The sequence below is a fragment of the Mirounga leonina genome, unplaced genomic scaffold (genome assembly GCF_011800145.1).
Source record: "Mirounga leonina isolate KUSES-001 unplaced genomic scaffold, KU_Mleo_1.0 Mir_195, whole genome shotgun sequence".
NCBI lineage: Eukaryota > Metazoa > Chordata > Mammalia > Carnivora > Phocidae > Mirounga > Mirounga leonina.
Genome location: NW_023270490.1, coordinates 2,089,396 through 2,111,612, shown reverse-complemented (window position 1 = coordinate 2,111,612; position 22,217 = coordinate 2,089,396). Strand labels below are relative to the sequence as shown.

Here is a 22,217-nt window from a genome sequence, read left to right as displayed (position 1 = left end):
CTGGTATTACTAGTGGCTCCCACGTACCGCGTGTCACTGCGGGACTCCCTCCTACGGTGCGCTCCCGTCCCCAAGGACACCAGGGCTCTGAGAGGGGCGGTGGGTGTCCACGGCGGAGCCCAGCTGGTGCACATGGGACCAGATTCAGACCTGGGGGCCCCTCCACTCCACCCCTCTTTCTATCTGAGGAGGGAGGGCTCCTGGTGAGGGGAGGAAGAGGGAGGGGGGCCAGGGGGCACGGTGAGGCTTTGTGTGGTGCGTGTGACACGAGGAGACAGAAGCCCAGAGACACATGGAGAGAGGCAGAGACGGGCAGATGAACGCTTCGGAGATGGGGATCCAGATGGACACAGAGCCTGACAGGGGCTGACCTCCCCTCGTGGTGGCCAGCTTGGCCCCCAATGTGTTGACAGTGGTGGGGACTCAAAGGCGGACCCCAGATGCCCCCGCTGCCTGTCCCCCATGACCCAGCCTCACCTGGGACATGTCCTCGGCCAGCGGTGCGCTGCAGTCCGGGCATGAGCTGGGGGGAGTCCGGCCCAGGGGCGACAGTGGCTCGGGGAAGAGGGGGTTGCCCCATTCAACTCCCACCGGTGGGATGGGCGGCAGCTCTGCACCAGCTCTTGGGGGTGCAGGTGGAACCCCCAGTCGCTCAAAAGGCAGTTTCTACAAAACGGATCCCAGCAGCCCACACTCAGAGCAGCTGCGGGGTGCTGGCCCCGTGCTGAGCGCCACACACACGAATCCCGGCCCCCGGAGGCAGCGTGTGACCCCACAGGTGCTCTGGAGCCAGGCAGCTGGGGGCATCTGGGCTGCTTCCCTTCCCTCCTCTGGCTGGTTGCGGGCAAGCGGCTCGACCTCTCCCTGCCTCGGTTGCTCTTCTATAAAACGGGCCAGTGATGGCTGCCCACCTCACTACAACAAGCAGGAACTGAGGCCCGAGCTCAGTCCGGGGCACCCAGCACAGCGCCTGCCATGCAGGACGTCCTCACCTGGCTCCCCCACCTAGTGATGTATGAGCCTCAGCACCCAAACAGTGCTCACGTCCGAGCAGGTGCCCGACAGGAGTTTGCCAAGTAAAGAGGGCATCCTGCACGCTGCAACCCTCAACCCGATTCCATGAGGTTTGAGCAGTGCTCCCCCATTTCACAGAGGGGAAAGGTGAGACCCTGTTCCAAGGCCACGGAGCTGGTGAGCAACTCTGCCGAGGCACAAACCCAGGGCTGCTGGGCTCTAGAACCCATGCTTTCATGTTTTTAAACTCCTATTTTGGGGGGCGCCAGGGTGGCTCAATTGGTTAAGTGTCTGCCTTCGGCTCTGGTCATGATCCCAGGGTCCTGGGAATCGGGCTCCCTGCTCAGCGGGGAGGCGGCTTCTCCCTCTGCCTCTGCCCCTCCCCCCAGCTCATGCTCTTGTGCCCTCTCTTGCTCTATCTCAAATAAACAAATAAATAATCTTCAAAAAAAATAAGCTCCTTATTTTGGAAATTTTCCGTATTTACCGGAAACACAAGAAAGCAAAGAGGGGACGATGATGAGCCCCACATACGACTGTCCGGTTCTGAGAACCGTCATTCATCTGGGTCAGCGATTCCTAACCCAGGGCGATTTTGCCTCCAGGGACTTTTGCAATTTCTGGACTTTTATGATGGTCATAAAGGGAGGCATCTGTTGGGCAGAGCCCAGGGACGCTGCTAACATCATACGATGTGGAGGACAGCCCCGCAGCAGAGAACGATCTGGCCCCAAATGTCAGCAATGCCAAGGCTGTGGGGCCCTGGTCTGGACCATGCTTTCAGCTACCCCCCTCCGAGTACCACAGGGGTTTGGTCTACACTTGGGGGTCGGCGGGGGCAGTGCGTTATAACATGGGAACAGGGAGAGCAGAATCTATGAAGGGTGACCTTGAGGGGGACACTCCCACTCCCTCAGTAAACAGGCATTGACCCCACACCTGGCCAGGCTCCATAGGAGGCCTGGGAGCCAAGAGGTCTCCTCAGATTTCTTTTCAAAATCAATCGATTTCACATCAAAATCTGCATTCCCAACCTCTCTTTTTTTAAAAGAAGGCCAACGTCAGGCCACTCGGAGCCTTAGTCCCGGGCTGGTGCTGAGGGCAGCTGCCTCTTCAGTCGGCAGTCCCTGCCCGGCCCCCAGGCCGCATTTAGGGCCACCTGACCCCAGTGTTTCGACCCCTGGAGCACGAAGAACATGGGGCTCTAGGACCAAAGGAACCAATCCCTGGTGAAGTCCAAATGTTCGAACTCCCCTGAGCCTCAGTTTCCTCATCTGTACCGCGGAAATGGTAAGAGTACCTGTGTAACAGGTGGGCATGAGGATGAACCCAGGTAAAGTGCTGGCTCCCGCTGGCCCAAAGAAGAGCCCAGAGCACTCCGCCTGCTTACCATTAAGTCAAAGATAAGACAGTCCCCACCCTTGAGAAACTCAGTCTGGGGGAACAACAGGTGAAGATACAGATGACACCCTGAGGTGCTAGGACACCAGGGGATGGACAGGAAATGGGGAGCCCCGAGGAATACTGGCCCGGGGGTACACGGGCAGCTTCCCAGACGTGGTAACGTTCCCCTTGGCCTTGAGCAATCAATCAACATTACCAGGCAGGGTGCAGGGAGGGTATCCCAGGCAGGGAGGGGACCAGCATGTGCAAAGGCCACGGTGTCCACCAGCCCCGGGGATGCTGCGGTCACAGCAAGGCCGATGGTGGACGCCAAAGCTGATGGCTGCGGTGCTGGAGAGGGCTCACTGCGCGCCACCCACCCGGGAGAAGTTGGAATGCTCCCACATGGCCTTCAACGAGCAGCCCCCCGTGAAACAGAAACCCGTCCTTGTCGAAAGGAACTTTCTTCTCAGTCACCCTCAAAGTCTCAACAAGAATGCAATGCTTTAAAAAAAAAAAAAAAAGAATCTGGTTCACAAACTAGCCTGCCGGGAGCCTCGGTCCCTCCCCAGCACACATGCCACCAAATATCTGGAGTCAAATAGACCCATGACCGTGTGAGTATGTAGCTCACGGAGGGCCAGTTTGATGGGGGGGGGGGGGAGTGGCTGGTGAGTAGGGGGGCTGGGGACCAAGCGCCACTCAGCCCTCCATTGTTGCGTTAGTATTTGCCATCTGCTCATGTTGCATTTCCACCGCAAGGGATGATGGGACAGAAGGAGAAGAAGAGGCCAGTTCAGGGCCGGGGAGAAGGAGCCTTGGAGTCTCCTCTGCCTTCTTTGTGTTGGTGCCTGGCTCGGCCTCCACCGCCAGATAAAGCCCCAGCCAAGCCATGCCTCCTTCCGGGAGTCACCCCTCCAGGGGGATTGGGCTGAGGGAGGGGGAGGCGTCCCCAGCCAGCCAGAGCCTCCCTCCCTCCCTCCCCCCCTCCCTCTGCTGGGCTGGGTGGGGAGGGAGCCGGGGGGTGCACAGAGCAAGCGAGCTGGAGGGGAGGAGACACCGAGCCTGGCACTGCTGACTCCTAGAGGCCCGCCTGGGCAGGGCTGCTCCGCCCACAGCCTCCATTACCTCCAGGAAAACCCAAGAGGCGGCCCCAGGCTGCAGGGGAGAGGGGCAGGCCGGGACACTCATCCCAGCTCTGCACGGCCTGGAGACCGCCTCCTGAGAAATCGGGGGAGGCCATCAAGGGCCATGGAAGCCTGAAGAGCATCCACTGATTAATATTTCCTGAACAACTACTACGTGCTCCACCTGGGTGGGCACCTCAAAGGCCCAGAGGCAGGTACCCAGCATGGGCGACTTGGGCCAGATGGCAGGGATGCTGCTCAGGAACCCAGACCTCTGTTCTTTTAAGAGAAGACAAGTACAGATGCTTATGTGAAATGTGGTTTTTAAATGCTGGCAACTCATTCAGATTAAACACACACACACACCCCATGCTGGGCAAAGAACATACGTTGGTAGGGCAGATTTGACCTAAGGATCTTCCGTGTATGACCGTGACCACTGAGGCTGTGGTCCCAGGCCTTAGAAAGAGCGCAGAGGGAGGGGACAGACACACCGACCAAGGTCAAAGCTGGGTCAAATCCTGGCTTTGCCACTTAGGCCCGGTGACCCTGGGCAAGTATATAGACCCCTCTGAACCTCAGGTTCCTCCCCAGTGAACAGGGATAACAACAGCTCCCTCTGGGGTTGCAGAGACAGGGCAAGCAGAGACAGGGCACAGAAAGCCCTTCGTATATGTGCTCCACAGAACTGCAATCGTCGGAGCCATAGTAGATGCTCATGAAAACTGCAGGCTGGTAGTCCCGCTGCTACTGAGGGCTGAAGGGCCCCCGCTGGGGCCGGCGCAGAGAGGGAAAGAAGATGCCTCTTCACTCTTCCCTGCCTCCAAAAACCTCTGAGGAGGTACGGGCCATCAGCCTAAAGTCCAGAGCTGGGGAGTATGCTAGACACAAGCCACAGGGGCCACAGATTTTTCCCACAGTGCTTACCATTTAGAAACATTCGCTGCTGACTTTTAGACACCAGAAGGTTCGTAGAAGACTCTCGAGGTCCAGCGCTCTCTCCAAAATAGGAAAATCGGGTCACACTTGGCCATCACCTCATTCCAGTGAGGATGCCGGTGAGCTGCCAGACAATCTGTCCCCCCCCCCCCTTTTTTTTTTAAAGATTTTTATTTATTTATTTGTCAGAGAGAGAGAGAGAGAGCACAAGCAGGGGGAGCAGCAGAGAGGGAGAGAGAAGCAGGCTCTTCACTGAGCAAGGAGCCCGATGTGGGGCTCGATCCCAGGACCCTGGGATCATGACGTGAGCCGAAGGCAGATGCTTAACGACTGAGCCACCCAGGCGTCCCATCTGTGCCCCTTTTGATGAGGCGTGGGCTCCACAGTCGCCGCGGGTCCCGCTAGTCCTCACGGTGTCTCGGCGGCAGACGCGCTCCTGCACGCTGCCAGGCTGCCCGTGGGCCTTCGTTGGCCGAGGAGGGGGCCGGGGGGCCGGGCCAGGCTGCAGTCCACCCGGACAGCCTGGCTCTGTGTGGGTGTTACCACTTGGCCCCGAGTGGTTTTGCTGTTAGCCAAAGAGATTTCCTTGGAAAGCATCATACTCTTATCCACCAGAAAATTAATCAAAATGACACCTCCTGAACACGACGTTTTGGCTCGACGGAAAACAAACCAAACAAATTAGCGAGGCTTCTCTGTGCCTCCGGGCATGGGCGCAGACAGGAAGGCCTGGTCAGCAGGACACAGGGAGGGTGGCCAGGGGGCTGTGACGGGGCCTGGGCCAAGGGGACACCTGACATGGTCTCCCATGCCCTGCCGAGGCCCAAGGCCCCGTGGCTCCAGCTCACACTTCCAGTTCCGCACATGCCTAGAAAGATCTCCAGGTGTGGGGGGCCCCCTGTGTTGACCCGAGCCAACAGCCACCTGTTCAGGTGGGGTCTCTGGAACCCCACAAGGCCCAGGGAGGTGAGGATTCCAGCGAGCTCAGGGCATACCGCATGGGACGTTTCTAGGCTGAGGACTCTCACTCCTACCAACTGCACCCAGGAGCTCGGAGGGTACCACTCACCCCACTCGGTTCTCACATGACACTGTTCAGGTCTCAACACGGCATGGCCGACCCTGGATGCCAGCCCAAGCTCAGGGGAGAGAAGGAGCCTGGCGGTTCTCCAAGCAAAACGGACTTACCACGTCACTCCCCTGCTATGAACCCTTCCATGGCTCCCCATTGCCCTCAAAATTGTGTTAAACACCTGTGTGTGGCCCGAGACCCTGCCTAACCTGGCCGTGACCCCATGTCCCCCAACTCTCCCCTTTGTTCACTAGGCCAAGCCACACTGCACATCCTGCCATTGCTCTGCCGCGCGTGCTGTCCCCTTGTCCCCCCTCAGGGCCTCTGTGCACCCTTTCTCCTAACATCACACTGACTTCCTCATCATCCAGGTCCCAGCTAACGGGGCCCTTCCTCGGAGGCCATCCTTGGCTCCCTCAGAGCAAGCCAGGGTCCCCTTTTGAAATGACTATGTACTGAATTTTCTTAGGATTTGGTCACTGCCTATATTCTTCCACTAGACACAAGCTTTCTGGGGGAGGAGATCACAGCTCTCTCCCAAGGCAACGAAGGACAGCGCTGAGAAAGCGGGTTCATACCCTGATGCCCAGCTGTGTAACCTTGGGTAAGTTACTTAACCTCTCTGTGCCTTAGTTTGCTCGCCTGTGCAAAGGGGATAAAAGCAGCACCCCTCCCCCCACCTTCTGGGGCCTTGACCAGCTGCGAACGGTGCCTGCCACCGCAGGGCTGGCTCTGTGTCACCATCGCCACGATACCTGCGGACCACTGAACGATTGGACAGTCTGTCCCAGGTCACTCCGTTCATTTCCAGGCAAAGCTGGCGTTTCGGATCTGCCGATGCTCAGCATCAGAACCGTCCTTCGGAGAGTTCTGGAGTCTTTCCCTTCCTTTCTCTTCCCACCACTATTCTTCGTCACTTTGCATCAAACACCAAACCCGTTTCCCGTCAAGCTGAGCTTCCCTGGTCGTGCTGCCACCCGTGAACCAACAGCTGAGCGGCCTGAGGCTCACAGAGGCTAAGGGACCTGCCCACGGACACACAGCTAAAACATGCCGGAGATGGGGTCCAGCTACAGCGAGAGAGAAGTCCAATGCTTAAAGGCTACAAGTTAAAAATCTTGGAACACCATAAAAAACAATATAAAAGTGTAATGGGAAACTTTTACATAGTACAGCATGAAGATAGAGACCATTGTCCCATAAACACACGTGCATCAGCATTAAAATCATGGCACGGACCACGTATATTCTTGTACCTGGGCACAGAGGGCCTGGGGTACCAGGCCAGCCCTCATCTCAGCCTGTGGACCGACGGCCTGCCTCTCTGGCAGCTCAGGTCAGAGGAAAAGGCCTGGGTTTCAGGGGAGCTCGTGAGGAGGTGGTATATCCTCGGGCTGGCACCCCCAGGCCCCGCCAGGCCAGCCCAGGCCACAGCCCAGCACTGTCACATGGGCAGGCGCCGGTCCGGGTCCCTGGTGCTGGGCGCGGGGGTGGGTGGACTACTTCCTGGCCCTGTTCCTGGGGTGCGGGGAGACCCCGGCCCAGCTGCCCTGCACCCTCCCTGGGCCTCCCACTACATCTGCAAAGTGAGGGAGGAGGGAGAAGGAGGAGGGCAGGAAGGAGGGAAGGTGGGGCTGGCCAAGTTAATAAAAACAAGGACCAATTTTCTCTCCGTGCCCCCCCTGCCCTCCCCAGGAACTCCTGCTTCAGCTCATGGGCTAGCAGGAAGGGGGGAAAACATACCCCAAAAGGCCCCTGCCCAGCTCCAGGGGTGAAAGCTGAGGGCCCTCCCTCCTGGGCCCCACGAGAGGGTCCCCACCCCTCCCCTGACTCTGGAAGGGTCATGGGGGCGCAGTGATGGGTGGTGGGCTTTCAGGGGAGTGCTACAGCTCACGCTACGGGGACAAGATCCCTTGCCAGCATTCCCACGGGGCCAAGGGAGCCCCGAAACCCCTGCCCAACCCTTCACTCCATGGGGACCTCGGGGACCCTCGGAGGGAGTCTGAAGAGGGTGGGTAAGGGCAGGAGATGGAATCTGGGGCTGGGGGGGGGCTTCACACTGTCAGGGGAGGGGAGGAAGGCCTATTGTGGACTCACTGAGAGGAACCAGCTGGAGCCAGTGTGGAATCCTGGCTTTGGGGGAATCCACCCCTGCACTCTAAGAGAACCCCCATCTCCCAGATAGTGGTCCCAGGGGCAGAACTAGGCACAGAGATGATGCAGGGCCAAGTGGTGCAGGTTACCGGCCCTGAGCCCAGGCCTCACTCACAGATCTGAATCCCGGCTTCACAATTTTTTGGGTGGACAAGCAATTCGACTCTTTGGTGCCTCAGTTTCCTCCTCTGTAAAATCAGGACAATGACTGGACCTACCTCACAGGGTGGGAATGGCTGGTGCCTGCAGTCAGGGCCCCACCACAAGCTGTGATGATCATTATTCTAGAAGGACTCCTCCAGCTCACACCCTCAGTGCAGGTACAGCCCTGGACATCTTTGGGTCTGCATACACGCGCGTGCACACACTGACGGGCACCACCTGCCCCAGACAAAGCCCTCCCGGGGCCAAGTTTAACATGCTGGGTTGCTGAATGACTCACCACCCCTGGCTGGAATGCACTTCCTGGAACAAGTCACCGCAGGTAGGCCTAGGGGGGCCCCACCTCCCGAGGTCTGGTAGAGATGAAAGAGTGCAGGTCCCAGCATGCCCAGCTCCAGGAGTGGGCAGGGGAACCCCAGTTTCAGAGGCCTGCAGGCCTGAGTTCCAAACCTAGCACCGAGCTCAGATACATCTCTCTGTCTCTCAGCTTTAGTCTCTGCCTCTAAATGGGGACATTAGTGCCAGCCACATGGGGACAACTGCAGATCACAGAAAAAGACTGGAAAGTGCAAAGACCAAGGGCCCAACAGGCCCCAGTGTTAGGAGACTTGCTGGAGGCATGGGCAGCCAAGGTCCTCTGATTTTCCCCCCGATGTGCTTCTAAACCATCAGCACTGTGTGACTGGAGGCGGCGGGGGGGGGGGGGGGGGGGGGGGGCCCATTTACAAAGGAAAGTCACCATAGCTCAAGGGAGAGGAGGACAGAGAAGCAGCTCCTGACATCATCATTGTTGGAAGACAGAGAGATTGCATCTGTCTGGAGATGGGGCAATCCCAGAGGGCTTCTCAGAAGAGGTGGCATTAACTTGGGTTCTGAAGGATCAATAGGAGTTTCAAAACCATGAGATCTGTGAGGCCCCTGTCTAGCTGTTACCGGCCTTGGGCCAGTGACTCACCAGGTGGCAGGTAAGTGAGTAGCACAGGTGTAAGACAAGACGGAGCAATGGGTTCCCGGCAGGGACCAGACAGGGAAGCCCAGTCAGGCATCCCAGGTCACACCGTTGAAATAACATTGCCTGACCAAATAGAACGAGTACACCAGCTAAATGCTGTCCGTGGGCTGCAAGACCACAACCACTGAAACCTTCCAAACTTCCACTGCATCTCCTACCAAATCGGAATCACGCTGATGCCCAGTGCACATGATGGCTGGGAAAGGTAATAAATGAGTCCACACACACGAAGTGCCTGGTGCAGCGCCTGAAACACGGTCAACCAAGTGGAGATGCGCGGGCAGGCAGAGGGTTGGAAGAGCAGAGGGGGGACCCCCAGGCAGACCCTAGGAACAGTGAGAGACCCCGCTGAGGGGCGGGACAGGGCAGCTGGCTGAGCTGTGATGGGTCCAACCCTGCCTTATCACACCAGGCTGTGTGGCCTCCCACAAGTCCCTTCACCTCCCAGAGCCTCAGTCTCCCTCTCTGTAAAGTGGGGGCGATGATAAAGATCCTTCCTCCAGAGACTGGTATGAGATCGAGGTGCCACAGAAACCAGCAGACGGAGCGCTTGGAACAGACCTGATAGGAACCACTGTTAAATGACCGAATGCAGCCTCGGGTGGGGTTTCTCAGCTTCGGAACTACTCGTGTGCAGAGCTAGAGAATCCTCTGTCGTGGGGGGCTGTCCTGTACGTTGCACAGTGTAACAGCACCCCTGCTTTCTTTTTTTAAAAAGATTTATTTATTTATTTATTTGAGAGAGAATGAGAGCGTGCATACAGGGAGAAGCAGACTCCCCGCTGAGCAGGGAGCCTGATGCGGGGCTCGATCCCAGGACCCTGAGATCATGACCTGAGCTGAAGGCAGACGCTTAACTGACTGGCCCACCGAGGGGCCCCATCACCCCTGGTTTCTACCCACTAGATGCCAACAGCCCCCTCACATCCAGCTCACAACCAAAATATCTCGACATTGCCCAGTGTCCCCTGGACTAGGGGACCAGCAGATAATAAGCTGCAAAGACAGATATGTCTTAAACACTGAAGGTCTCCGCTGCAGAATCAGTCTGGCCTCAGTCTTCCCATCAGCAAAACGGATACAATGATGGTTTCTTTGGGGTTGTAGGGAGGATCCCAGGGAAGCAGAGATGTGGAGGGAAGAGGCCTTTGCAAGTTACAAAGGGCCACGTGCAGGCTGGCCCTGCACCGTCCCCAGCCCCTCTGGTCGGCTGGAGGCTGACTCGTGCCTTCAGAAGGAGGACGCACCCTGAGTTCTGAATGTCACCCTGAGCACGTCCTTAGGTGTATAAGGACAGGACAGGAGGGCAGGGGCTGTCCCTGCTCACTGCGGTAACCCCGGAAGGACCATAGTGCTCAGCATACAGCAGGCGCTCAATAAATGCTGGATGAATAAGCAGGCGGTCACAGCACCGAAGCTCAAAGCTCAGGGCAAGAAGAGGCGCCCAAGGGAGGGACGGAGACACTCTAGCCGGGCCAGCAGTCCCTCAGCCAGCCAGCCAGACACCATTTCCTGTCTGTGGAAGTGAGACATGCCCTTTGAACTCTCACTTCCTGAGCCCCTCTCCCCACTCTGGGGTCTGGCAGGAGGCGGGCGGTGGGGAGATACTCACATTCCTGAAGGAGGGAAGCCCCGCGGAGCCCAGCCACCTCTGCAGAGCCCGCGGGAAGGCCCCGTGGTCCCGCTCGGCCTGAAGCACGTGGGCCTCCAGGAAGGAGACGTGGTGCCCAACCATCTTGACGAAGGCCTGGCGGAGAGAAGGGAGAGCCGGGGATGCCACATCTGCCACGGACTGGAACACAGTCCTGGCCGCGCTGCTCCAGCCTGCGGAGGGGGGCTGGCCTCGGCGTGTGCTCCCGGGGAGGTCACCCGGGCCCTGCTCAGCAGGGACATCCTCAGACGCCCTGACCGTAACAGTAACAGCTCCCCGGCGGGGCCTGGCCAGACGTCTACTGTGTCCTCTCACCTTCTCCCCATGGGGACCCTAGTTTTAGCCTCTATGTTACAGAGGAGGGACACTGAGGCTCAGAGGGGTCGGGTCGTCTGACCAAAGTCACGCAGCCAGCAAGTGGCCGAGAGAGGAGTCAGGTGCATATCCATCAGACTGCAGAGCCTTCTTTATTAAAGATGAGCTCTTTAGAAATTGCCAAAATGCTCACTTTCATAGTTGATGGGGATGCAGAGAGTCTCAAACTCAGAGGCTGCTAAGGCGCAGGCAGGTGACAAGCAGGTGAAGGAGGGCTGAGTGGAGACTAGGATGGCCCAGAAAGCTGGGTCCAAGCCCAAGGGGGCCACTCCGCTCCAGGCCTCTGATACAAAATTCCCAGGTGCAAAAAAAAAAAAAAACAGAGAGAGAGAGAGAGAGAGAGAAGAGGGAGAGAACACTCTGGGGTCAGACTCTGTGGATTAGAATCCAGGCTCCGTCACTTACTAGTTGTGTGCTTTCTGGCAACTTACTTAATTTCCACAAGCCTCAATTTTCTTACCCATTAGATGATAATAATGATGGTACTACTATACTGAAGACAAATAATACCAACCTTGCTAAGCAGTTAAGTGCTTAGCACATATCGACCTCAATAAATGTCAGGTATCATTTTGAAAAAAAAACAAAAAACAAAAACCTGTAGATTTTATGAAAAGTCTCCAGTTTTTATCAATGTTAGCAATAAATTCACAATTAAAAAAAAATAATATTGTGTAGGCCCAGAAAAATTCAACCCACCCATCTGCCTCCTTTTTGTGGTATCTCTTCATGCCTTCCTCCACACTGAGCACACGTGAGTGTCCGTGTTCGTGCATGTACGTGTTCCTGCGTGTGTTCGTGTGTGTCTGCATGCGCATGTATTTAAGTGTGTGTGCGTGGTCACGTGTGTGAACGTGTGTGTGTGTTGCATGCATACATGGCTAAGGCCACCGAAGAGCCATGTCACAAAAGCCTCACCTCTGTGGACCTGCCTGTTCCCACAGTGGACTGGAAGAGAGCTTCTCTCACCAGGAAGAGGAAGGAGGACATCTCAGGGCTGGGCCCTACGAGGGAGCCTCCCTTCACTAGAAGGAAGCTCATGCCGCACCCCCCCGCCCCCCACCAAGGCCTACAAGGAGCCCACCATCCCCAGCCCTGCCGCTCATCCTCCCACACACCAGGCACACCGGCCTCCCTTGGGTTCCCTGAAAACGCAGGCCCCACTCACCACAGGGCCCTTCCACCTGCTCTCTCCAGGCCGGGTCCTGCTCTCTGTCCTTGACGGGGTGAACCCTGCCCATCTCTCAGGCCCTCCACAGACAGGCCTTCCCTCACTGCCTCATCTACCACAGCCCCCGGCACTGTGGTGACCCCCAGTTTCCCTGTCTTCTTCTTTTTTTTTTTTTTTTTAAGATTTTATTTATTTATTTGAGAGAGAGAGAATGAGAGAGAGCACATGAGAGTGGGGAGGGTCAGAGGGAGAAGCAGACTCCCCGCCGAGCAGGGAGCCCGATGCGGGACTCGATCCCGGGACTCCAGGATCATGACCTGAGCCAAAGGCAGTCGCTTAACCAACTGAGCCACCCAGGCGCCCTCCCTGTCTTCTTCTTAGCCCTCCTCAGCCTCCGAACTTCCTGTCTGCTTAATGACAATCCGTCAGCCTCCAGAATGTAGGTCCTGAAAGATCAGGTGCAGAGTCCGAGGCGGTCCCGAGGCCCACACCAGAGCCCGGCGGGCCCGCAGGGGCTCCGCTGGATGGAGGGCGCGGACGCGAGCAACCCGAGCAAAAAGATGCCGTTGCGCCCCTGCCGCCCCAGGGTTCTGGCAGGGGCAGAGCTGGAAGGTCCAATGAGCCGCACGAGATTTGGGGGGGACGGGAGACAAGGGGCCACGGGGCCGGGGAGCTGCCCCCCAGCAGAGGCACATCTGCTTGTGAAACACAGCAGAGGGTCCCACGGTGCCCGTCCTCCCCGTCCTCCCCGTCCTCCCCGTCGTCCCCATCATCCCCATGCTCCCCGTGCTCCCCGTGCTAGCGTCAGTCTGCTGGGGAGTGTGAGGTGACGCTGGGGAAGCGCGCTGCCGGCGTTGGAAGAGCCTCCGAAGGGCCCTCCAGCGAGAGGCCTGACTCGGAGAGGCTCCAACATAGACGGGCCGGGGCGGGGGGGGGACAGCGGGAGGGCCACCTCCTCCGTCGCGCTGGTGGCCGCGCCTTGGGAGTAGGGAGGACTCCCACCTACCTCGTCTTTTCTACAATGAAACTGTGCGACTTTTATGATCAGGAGGAGGGAGGGAAGACAGGGAGGAGAGAGGAAAGCCCCCTTGTTCCCAAACATACTGGCAAGTACTGACGGGTGCGAACACTTCTGGCAAAAGGCCCCCCGGCTTCAGACCAGGGCGCGGTCCAGGCAGGAGAGCCAACACTGGGCACTGAGGAGCGGTCAGGAGCAGACGTCTGCCACCCCAGCTCTACCCCCGCCCAGCTGTGTGGCCGTGGGCAGATCACCTCACCTCTCTGTGCCTCCCTGCTTCCTCTGCCAAAGGGGACCCATAACGGGACCTTCCTCCCGGGGCGGTGGCGGGTGGAGCACCTTCTTCCCAGGAAAGCACTTCGAGTCCCTGGCTCACAGCAGGTGCCCTGTATGGATTCGTTTTTAATACTAAAACTGAGAAAGGCCCAAGTGCCTGCCCGAGTGGTCACCCTGTGGTCCTCAAGCCCCTCCTGGCAGGCGGCACTGATCTGAGGGTGGTCCTGAGCTCCCTGGAAGGGCCCGGGGTCCACAGCCAACTGGGCAGAGTGGCGAGGAGCCGCCCCGGCCAGACTCACCTCTCGGCCTGTGGCAGCAACGACCAGAAGAGTAGAGTGGTCCTCACCAAGCACCTAAATGTGCCCCCACGGAGGTCCACGTCCTCACTCCCAGAACCTATGAACGTATTACCTTCTAGGGCCAGAGGGACTTTGCGGATGGGATTAAAGATCCTGAAATGGGGAGATGATGCTGGATTATCCAGGTGGGCCCCATGTCATCACAGGGTCCTTGTCAGAGGGAAGCAGGAGGGGCAGAGTAAAAGAGTCTGGAAGAAGCTACGCGTGGGGTGGAAGCCATGAGCCAAGCAATGCCGGCAGCCTCTGGAAGGTGGGCAAGGCCCGGACCCGGAGGCTCCCCAGAGCCTCCAGAAGGAACCAGCCCTGCTGACAGCTCAGTGTTAGCCTGTAAGACACATCTTGGATTTCCAATCTCGGGAGGATTGTTAAGACACAAATCCGTGTTGTGTTAAGTCCCTAAGTCTGTGGCTATTTGTTACGGTTATAGGAATGCTTTGTGGCCGGGTCTCTCCTGGTGGAACACGGCCACGGACGGCCCCTGTCTCTCTCACTGTGAGAGCCCCGCAGTGGCACACAGTAGGCCCTCAGCATGAGCAGACTGCCTGCCACGGGAAGGGCTGGGCCAACCCAGCGAGGCGAGAACCAGGACTTCAAATCCTCACATTTTCTTCCCTCTGTCGAACGTGTGGAATAAAATTCAAATGAATCAGCTATTCCAAGGGCAAAGTTTTAATTATATTCCTGCCTCATTCTCTCCTGACAAGAATGTTAACTCTCTGCTAACTCCAGCGTGGACTGCCACGCTCCTTTCCTCCACGGCTCGGAGGGGCTCACATCCCCTCTGTCCAGGCGACCGCGATTAAACGGCAAGCTCCTCCCAGCCTCCCGGGCTCTTCACTGTGTAAGGAGCCAGGGCCCCAGGCTGAGGGCCCCGGGAACGATGAAGAGCTTGGGCTCCAGCGGATGCCAGCTGAAGTCCCAGCTTCCAGGCATGAGTGGTGGGACCCCGGAAAAGTGGCTTCCCGCCTGGAGTTTCTGCTCCTCCTCCGGGAGATGGGACAGTGAGGGTGTCAACTTTGTAGTGCAGCAAGGAGAAAACCGAGATGCCCTGGGCTTAGCCCGGGGCTCCCGCAAATAAGATGTGGGTGAAGTAAGTCAGCAATGAGGCAACAGGGCACGGTGGGGATTGTGGTAAGCTGCAGGACACAGGCCCCATCTGAGGGGCGGCGGCCATTAGCTCTACAAAAACACAGCCCAGGGCTTGGAAACGTTCTACTTCTCAATTTGGGTCATCCTCATATGGGAGTTGATGTGTGTAAAAATGCACTGAGCCATACACTTACGATGCGTATACTTCATGTATTTAGACCTCGAGAAATAAACCTTGAGATTAAAGTATTTAAAGTATTTAAAGAAATGTGGTCTAAGTGCTGTTAAAGCTTCTGAATTTCCAAAAGCGGCTTAAAAGTCAGATTCTTATTTTAAAAAGTACCCTAATTTTTAAGTGGGGTACTTTATATAAATTCGTGTTTGTCATATTTTTAAAAATACCATGTAAGGGGCGCCTGGGTGGCTCAGTCGGTTAAGCGGCTGCCTTCAGCTCGGGTCATGATCCCAGGGTCCTGGGATCGAGCCCCGCATGGGGCTCCCTGCTCGGCGGGGAGCCTGCTTCTCCCTCTCCCTCTGTCTGCCTCTCTGCCTACTTGTTTTCTCTCTCTGCCAAATAAATAAATAAAATCTTTAAAAAAAAAAAAAATACCACGTAAGCACAGCCCCTCTTTGGCCACCAACCCCCTGCACTGGGTCTAACGCCTGATGTGCTCGAGACCGGATTGGCATTTCAGAAGAGAGGATGAAAGACCCAGAACAAGCCCACAGATCTCGCAAAGAAAGCTCACGATCCCAGACACACCTCTAGCTGGTCCACTTTGGCATAGATGCCACGCATTTCTGTCACTTTGGCCTGAAGGAGCGGGATGTTTTCCTCCAAGATCTGTGAAGTGTCGCTCCTGATCTGCAAGAAACAAAACAGCTCATCAGGCCCTCTGCCCTGGTACCCCAGGCTCCAGCCAGTCTCTCGGGTCGCCCAGGGTCTGCAGAGACCTCGCGGATGGCCAAGAGGCCGAGCGGCATCCTGCACAGGGATAGCCCACCGCCTCTCGGGCCCCAGACCTACTCAGGTGTTACTTACTGAACCACCGATTGTTGCCCCCACAAACACCTGACAACAGCAGTCCCAAACGAAAGAGCCCCATTTTCCAAACCACTCAACTGGAGCAAATGGAAAGAAATCGAAATCTCTTCTCTAAACCCAAGTTGAGGTAAGTTTTCACTGCCCTGAAATTAATGATACTAATAAGTCGATAATAATTACTAACATTCATTAATAATGTGAATGAAAACCACAGCTTTCCTGTATCCGAGTGCGCCCTTCTCTGTGGACGCTGCGCTAAGCATCCCCCCCCGACAGCATCTCTTTTAAGTTTCCACTGCTTCTGCTTGGAAGGGCTCCGAAAGTGGCTATGACCTTTACGAAGCCACATCCTTCCCTGGGGCACTGAAATCGGATGCCTATGCCTCGATTTTCTTTAAGAGCCAAAGGACCAAGCCTAACCCCTCGGTGTGTGGGAGAGAGAGATTCCATCTCCACGTTAGCATCTCCTTATGGTGCAGGGAGGCGGCGAAAGTTGCTCTCAGATGCTAGGGAGCATCGGGACCCCCTGAGGGAGACCTTTCCAATGCTGATTCCCAGGCCCTTCTATGTCTGGGGTCAGCTGGGAATCTGTGTTTTCAGCTAAGCTCCAAAGCCATGCTGGAGTGGGGGTGTGGGGACAGTCACAGAACACCAGTGGGAACACCAGGAGCTGGGCGCAGGACTCAGCCTGGTGTCTGAGTTCGGTTCTACCCACTGTGAGCTGTGTGACCTTGGGCAAGTCACCGCACTCCTCTGAGCCTGCCTTTGCTTCTTGCTTCCTTGGCATGCAGGTGAGGAGAGAACATCTGGCACAAGTGTTTGGCACAGCTCCTGACATGGTCCCCAGTGACCACTGCCTCCTGGTATTCACACCTGCTGTATTCAAGCCCGCTGTGGGATCCCCTCCCCTGGACCGTGAACCGGCCCTGGCGATTCGCTTCTAACAGAGACGACTCAGCCAAAAGGAGAGCGGTCACTCTGGAGACAGGGTTCCAGAGGACTGTCCCCCCAGCTTGCTGGCCTTCTCTCTCTCTCTCTCTCTCTCTCTAGCTCATGCACGCTCCCTCTCCCTCCCCCATCTTCTTTCTCACCGGGCCTCTCCATCACCAGCCAATTGCCATTGCAGTGAGGCCCGCGTGGCTAGGGACAGAGGAACTGAGGCACATAACTGCTGGCTTCGCTGGACGTGGTCCTGCCCCAGCAGAAGCAACACCTTGCCAGGAGGACCACAGGGACCACCCAGCATGGCCGCACGGACGCCTGACCCCCAGGCGCCGCCAAGTAGTGAGGACCAAAAGTTTTGGGACAGTGTGTTAACCAACAATCGATAACTAACACAGTGACAACTCAGCACAAAATTTTAATTTCAAAAATGCCTGCAAAACTATCTGCTTTTCCTCCTTTTTCTTCTTGTGGTTCTCCTGGAATTCTGCTCCCATCGTCCTTCAGGATGTGCCCTGGGTCTCAGAAGCGACCCCATTCCCTGAGTGTCCAAAACCAAACTCTTCCCTCCTGGTCCCCCTCCTCTGGTCACGGTGCTGCCACCTCCCTGGGCACCTGGCTCCAAGTCACCGTCCTGGGTACATTCTTGTCCCACGTCCTGGCCCCACAAGGGCACAGACAGGTCCTGAGAGGGTGGCATCTGGCATCATGCCGCCTGGCCTCCGTCTCTGCGCTGACCTCCCCGTGCCTCGGTTTCCTAGTCTATAAGATGGGGACCATACAGTACTTCTCTTGAAAGAATGCTTTGGAGGTTAAACAAGACCACCTCTGACTGGATGGGGCCCACACATGCACCTCGTGTGGTTCGCAAAGTGTCTGAGTTTTTTAACTTGACTTGATTTCCAACTTTAAGATTCAAGCGGGGCTCTTAGGAGAAATGGCTGATTCTAGAGGTGGGGCAGGGAAAACAAGCCCCTGGAGAATCTTCCAGTTCCAGAACGTAAGGGAGTGTTTTTTGGTTGTTTTTAAACATATTTTTCCTTAGGTAATCTCTATGCCCAGTGTGGGGCTCAAACTCACGACCCTGAGATCGAGAGTCGCCTGCTCCAGTGATGGGGCCAGCCAGGCGCTCTGTAAGGGAGTGTTTACACAGGAGCCAACCGGAAAGAGCCAAATGGCCGTAGCGGGAATAATCTGGACAAGAGAATACATAAGGCGATATGGGATTATAACTCGAAGGACAACAGGAATCCATGAGAGTCTGTCAGGAAGAAATGACGGGACACAGGCCACGGGAAGGGGACCACGGGGGCCAAGCGCCCCTGACATGATGCCACCTCTGTGGATTCTCTCCAGAAACCCGCCACCCCCGTCCAACCACCAGAAAACCATCAGACAAACCCAAGCTGAGGGACCCTCTACAAAATACCTGGCCAGAGCTCCGCAAAAGGTCACGAAAGCCAGGAAAGACTAAAACGTCACAGAGGAGGAGACCAAGTGGACAGGACAACCGAATGCCCCGTGGGGACTTGGCCAGAAAGAGGAAATCAGTAGGGAGCCTGCGAAAGGAGAATCAAGTGTGGAGCTTAGTGAGCAACACACCCATGTGGGCTTCCTAGTTCCGCAAAGGTACTGTGGCCACGTGAGATGCTCACCCTGGGGGGGGGAGGGGCTGGCTGAGGGGCGTGTGGGAACCTGCTGTACCATCTCTGCTCTCTTCCTGTAAATCTAAAACTATTGCAAAACAAACATATAAACATGGCTTTAAAATACTCAAGTGAGGGGCGCCTGGGTGGCTCAGTGGTTAAGCGTCTCCCTTCGGCTCAGGTCATGGTCCCAGGGTCCTGGGATCGAGCCCCGCATCAGGCTCCCTGCTCGGCGGGAAGCCTGCTTCTCCCTCTCCCACTCCCCCTGCTTGTGTTCCCTCCCTCGCTGTCTCTCTCTCTCTCTGTCAAATAAATAAATAAAATCTTTAAAAAATAAAAAATAATAAATAAATAAATAAAATACTCAAGTGATTAAGTGGGGCTTTACAAGGTGTCTTAAAAGTCAGCCCCTCTGGCAACACTGGGCCTAAGTCTCCCCGGCGCGGAAGGCTGGGCTGAGCAGTGGCGGCAACTTCCAGGTGGGGCATGAGCTCCCTGGTGACACAGTCGCCACCCCTCCCTAATGCCTCACCCCCTGCCCCCTTCACTCAGGTCCAGATCCTGCCTGGCTCCTGTAGGCACCGCATTTTTGCCCCTTGTCAGGAAAAAGCCCTCAATATTTTCCCTTTCTTCCCCCAAGGCCAAATCTCTAGACAGACCCATCCCCTCCCCCCCACAAGGCTAAACTGGAGAAATCACCAAGGTTCAGTGACTCAACGAAGAGTAGATAACTCACAGCAGGGTCGGGACACAGTGGATCAAACGCAAATCTTTTCTTTCTGCTAATTTCTAAAAAAACAAATAGGGTGAGAACAAAGAAAATCAGGAGGGCCTGGTCCTAGTGACCCACCCACCAGAGAGAAGGGAATGCTGCAGAGAGGAGATTCACGGAGCACGTCCTTTCCTTCCTCTAGCTCTGAAGGAACCCAAGGAAGAGAGCATCTGGGGCCGGGCAAGAAGGCCCCTCTCTGAAGGCTCCTCTCCGATTACTGGAATTGCAGGCCATGGGGAGCTAGCCCCCCCTCCACGCGTGGGGGGTAAGTAGAGAGTAATCCTGGGGGTCTGAAAGGCCCCCAAACCTTTCTTGTGGTTCCCCTGAGCTGGGAACTGGAAGGCGGAAAATAAGGGTGGGAGGGGCACAAGGCCAGCACCCCACGAACCTTCGCCACGTGCTGAGAACAGGCCCTGTGAATCAGAAACGATTTTATCTTCAACCTTTCGTGGCTGAGGACAATGAGCAAGGACAGGAAAACGAAATGGCGACGGCCCAAGGTCACGAGGCTACCAAGTGGCAGATGGAAGGTTCCTATCCAGGTTGGTCTGAGGCCACCGGTGACACCAGAGGTCTGTGCACATGTTCTGCCAGGCCTTGCAGAGTCAGCCTGCGTCATGTCTGAGAAAAACCAAAGCGCACCCACACCAGGTGCCACGATCGGAAACGAAGGATATTTCCCGAGAAGCCCAGATTTCTAGCTTCTTGTGAAAAAGCAGAGGACCTGGCCGCCCTGAGTCTGTGTCCCATGTGACAGCAATCGGCTAGAGCTGGGTACAGCTGCCCCCTTTGGTTAACCATAGTCCCTACCGCTCCCTAGAGTCTCCCAGCATGGCGTCCGTGGCAGCCCTGGGCGCTTCTCTTCTTACAGGGGAGTCAAAGGAAAGCAACACATTTCTTTCCTCACACCCACTTCACACCATCATGTCACATGCATCTGAGCAAAGAGAGGTCAGTGAAGAATCAATGCTGGCTGAGCCTCTGCCAGGACGAACGCCCAGCAGGGTTTATTGGCCTGAGGACCTGGCAGACCCTTCCCCAGCCTGGTTACCCACCTCCCCGGAGCTGGCCTCCAGAGCCCAGAAGTCTGGGCAGCGGATGTGGGGGTTATCACTGAGCAGAGACGGCTGTCCAGGATGATTCAGGGCCTCCAGGAAGGAGAGCCAAATGCACTTGACCCAAGAACACACACCAATGCCAAATGCAAGTGCTGGACCAAGGCCAACAAAGAATTTTCTCCATCCATGTGAGCGAAGTAAGAGTCTGCTCCCTGCCAGGGGTGGGGTTCTGAGGGCTCGGACAAGGTGCCCAAACTCCAGAGGGCACTGAGCTGGAGGCCGTACAAATCCTCACCGGCGTCACGACCTTCTGGTGCTTTGATAATGACGAGCCACCATGCATGGGTCACCTCCCACAGAGCCAGCATCCTGCTAAGCAGTTATTTTCATTTGAATGTAGGAAATGACAGACGGCGAAGGGCTCGGCCTTAAGCGGGCAGCTGGACGAATGTGTATGTGTGCCCTCATCTGCATCAACAGCACCCCAGCCAACGTGTAGAACATCCCATCAGCCCAGAAGGCCCCGGTCACAACCGCCCTCCCAGAGTGGACCACGATCTGGCTTCCACCACCATGCAAATCTGTGTCTGACTCCTTCCCCCGGGCTTCACGTTTGTGAGGCACCCATGATGTTCGGGGCGCTTTGTTCTTTTGCATTTGGGTTGCTTCTGGTTCGGGGCATCGTGAACGAAGCTGCTCCGGAACATTTGTGTACGGGTCTCTGTGGACCCTCGCTTTCATCTCTCTTGGGTGACTACCTCGCTTTACAATTGCTGGGATGTAGGGTCAGCGCACGTGTGACTTCGTAAGAACCTGCCACACCGTTTCCAAAGCAGCTGTGCCATCTGGCGTTTCCACCAGCACGTGAACAAGTGTTTCTGCTGCTCCACGCTTGCCCGCACTTGCTACCGTCGGTCTTCTTCACTGTGGTCAGTCTAGAGGACGGAACGAGCACATCCCCGCCTCATCGAGTCCGCACCCTAACTCTGAGGAGAAGGATACCGTTTGCGGTAGATTAAAGAGGGCTACAAATTCTTCCCATTCCTTCCATGGACACGTGGGGTCTGTGTCCTCTCCCCTTGGATCTGGGTGTGTTGACTGTTGTGACCAGTAACATATGACAGAAGTGAGACCGTCAGTTTCCATACCCAACCCTCCGGAGACCTGGCGGCTTCCACTTCCCCTCTGTTGGAATGCTTGCTTCGGGAGGCCAGACGCCACGCTACGGAAGCCCAGGCCAGCCCCGAGGAGAGGCTGCGTGGGGAGAAGTTACACCAACCGGTCCCCGGCCGCGCAGCGCTCCCAGCCCAGATGTCAGACGAGTGAGAGAAGGAGCCACCTGGACATCCCTGCCCCAGCGAGTGGCACGTGGCTCGGATGCACCATCCCCTCTGGGCCCTGCCCTGGCCCGCATAACACACACCTCTAAGTTCTGGGGTAGTTCGATGCAGCCATAGACAATCAGGACCATTATGTCCATTTTACAGAAGAGAAAAGAAAGGTACAGAGAGCGGACGGGCTGTGCCCAAGGCCCCACAGCAGGCAGAGTCAGAGCTCAAAGTGGCAGCTACCAGCATTATATCTAAGGTCTAAACAGGTGGCAGGCACAGGGTCGTGAATTCCAGTCACATAGAGCGATCAAGGACAGGCTGGCTGTGGAGTTAATTCATCAGACAGGAAGCCGGACTCTCGTTCCTAACAGCCTGATGTGGTCGGAAATGGAGTGGCTTCCCTCTGGACTGTGTACCAGGGAGCCTGGCCTCTCTCAGACCTCTAACTTGATCAGTGTTTCCAAAGGCCAACGCAGGGACCCAGGGGACAGTGTCCATGGTGTGACATCACCTGCTCCCCAGAGGCCCCCACTCATCCCTAGCTTGGATCAAACGAGAAAAGGAGGTTCCAAGCCCAGGCTGAGAGCTGGACGCCTCTCTCCGTGCCACGTGCACAGATGC

The 22,217-nt window shown here is 56.6% G+C and overlaps 1 protein-coding gene across 3 annotated transcripts in view; it reads right to left on the bottom strand.

Annotated features, from left to right (window-relative positions):
• The window catches only part of BCAS4 (breast carcinoma amplified sequence 4), a 56,371-nt gene that overhangs the window by 16,127 nt on the left and 18,027 nt on the right, over positions 1-22,217 (bottom strand). For 2 of the 3 annotated variants that reach the window (XM_035025405.1, XM_035025407.1), the window contains exons 3-4: positions 15,566-15,667; positions 10,476-10,610 (exon numbers count right to left, since the gene is read on the bottom strand). In XM_035025405.1, coding sequence (XP_034881296.1) covers positions 10,476-10,610; positions 15,566-15,667 — 237 coding nt within the window. Of the gene's footprint in view, positions 1-9,499; positions 10,380-10,475; positions 10,611-15,565; positions 15,668-22,217 lie in introns of those variants that run through there. The other variant, XM_035025406.1, reaches the window with a different exon arrangement.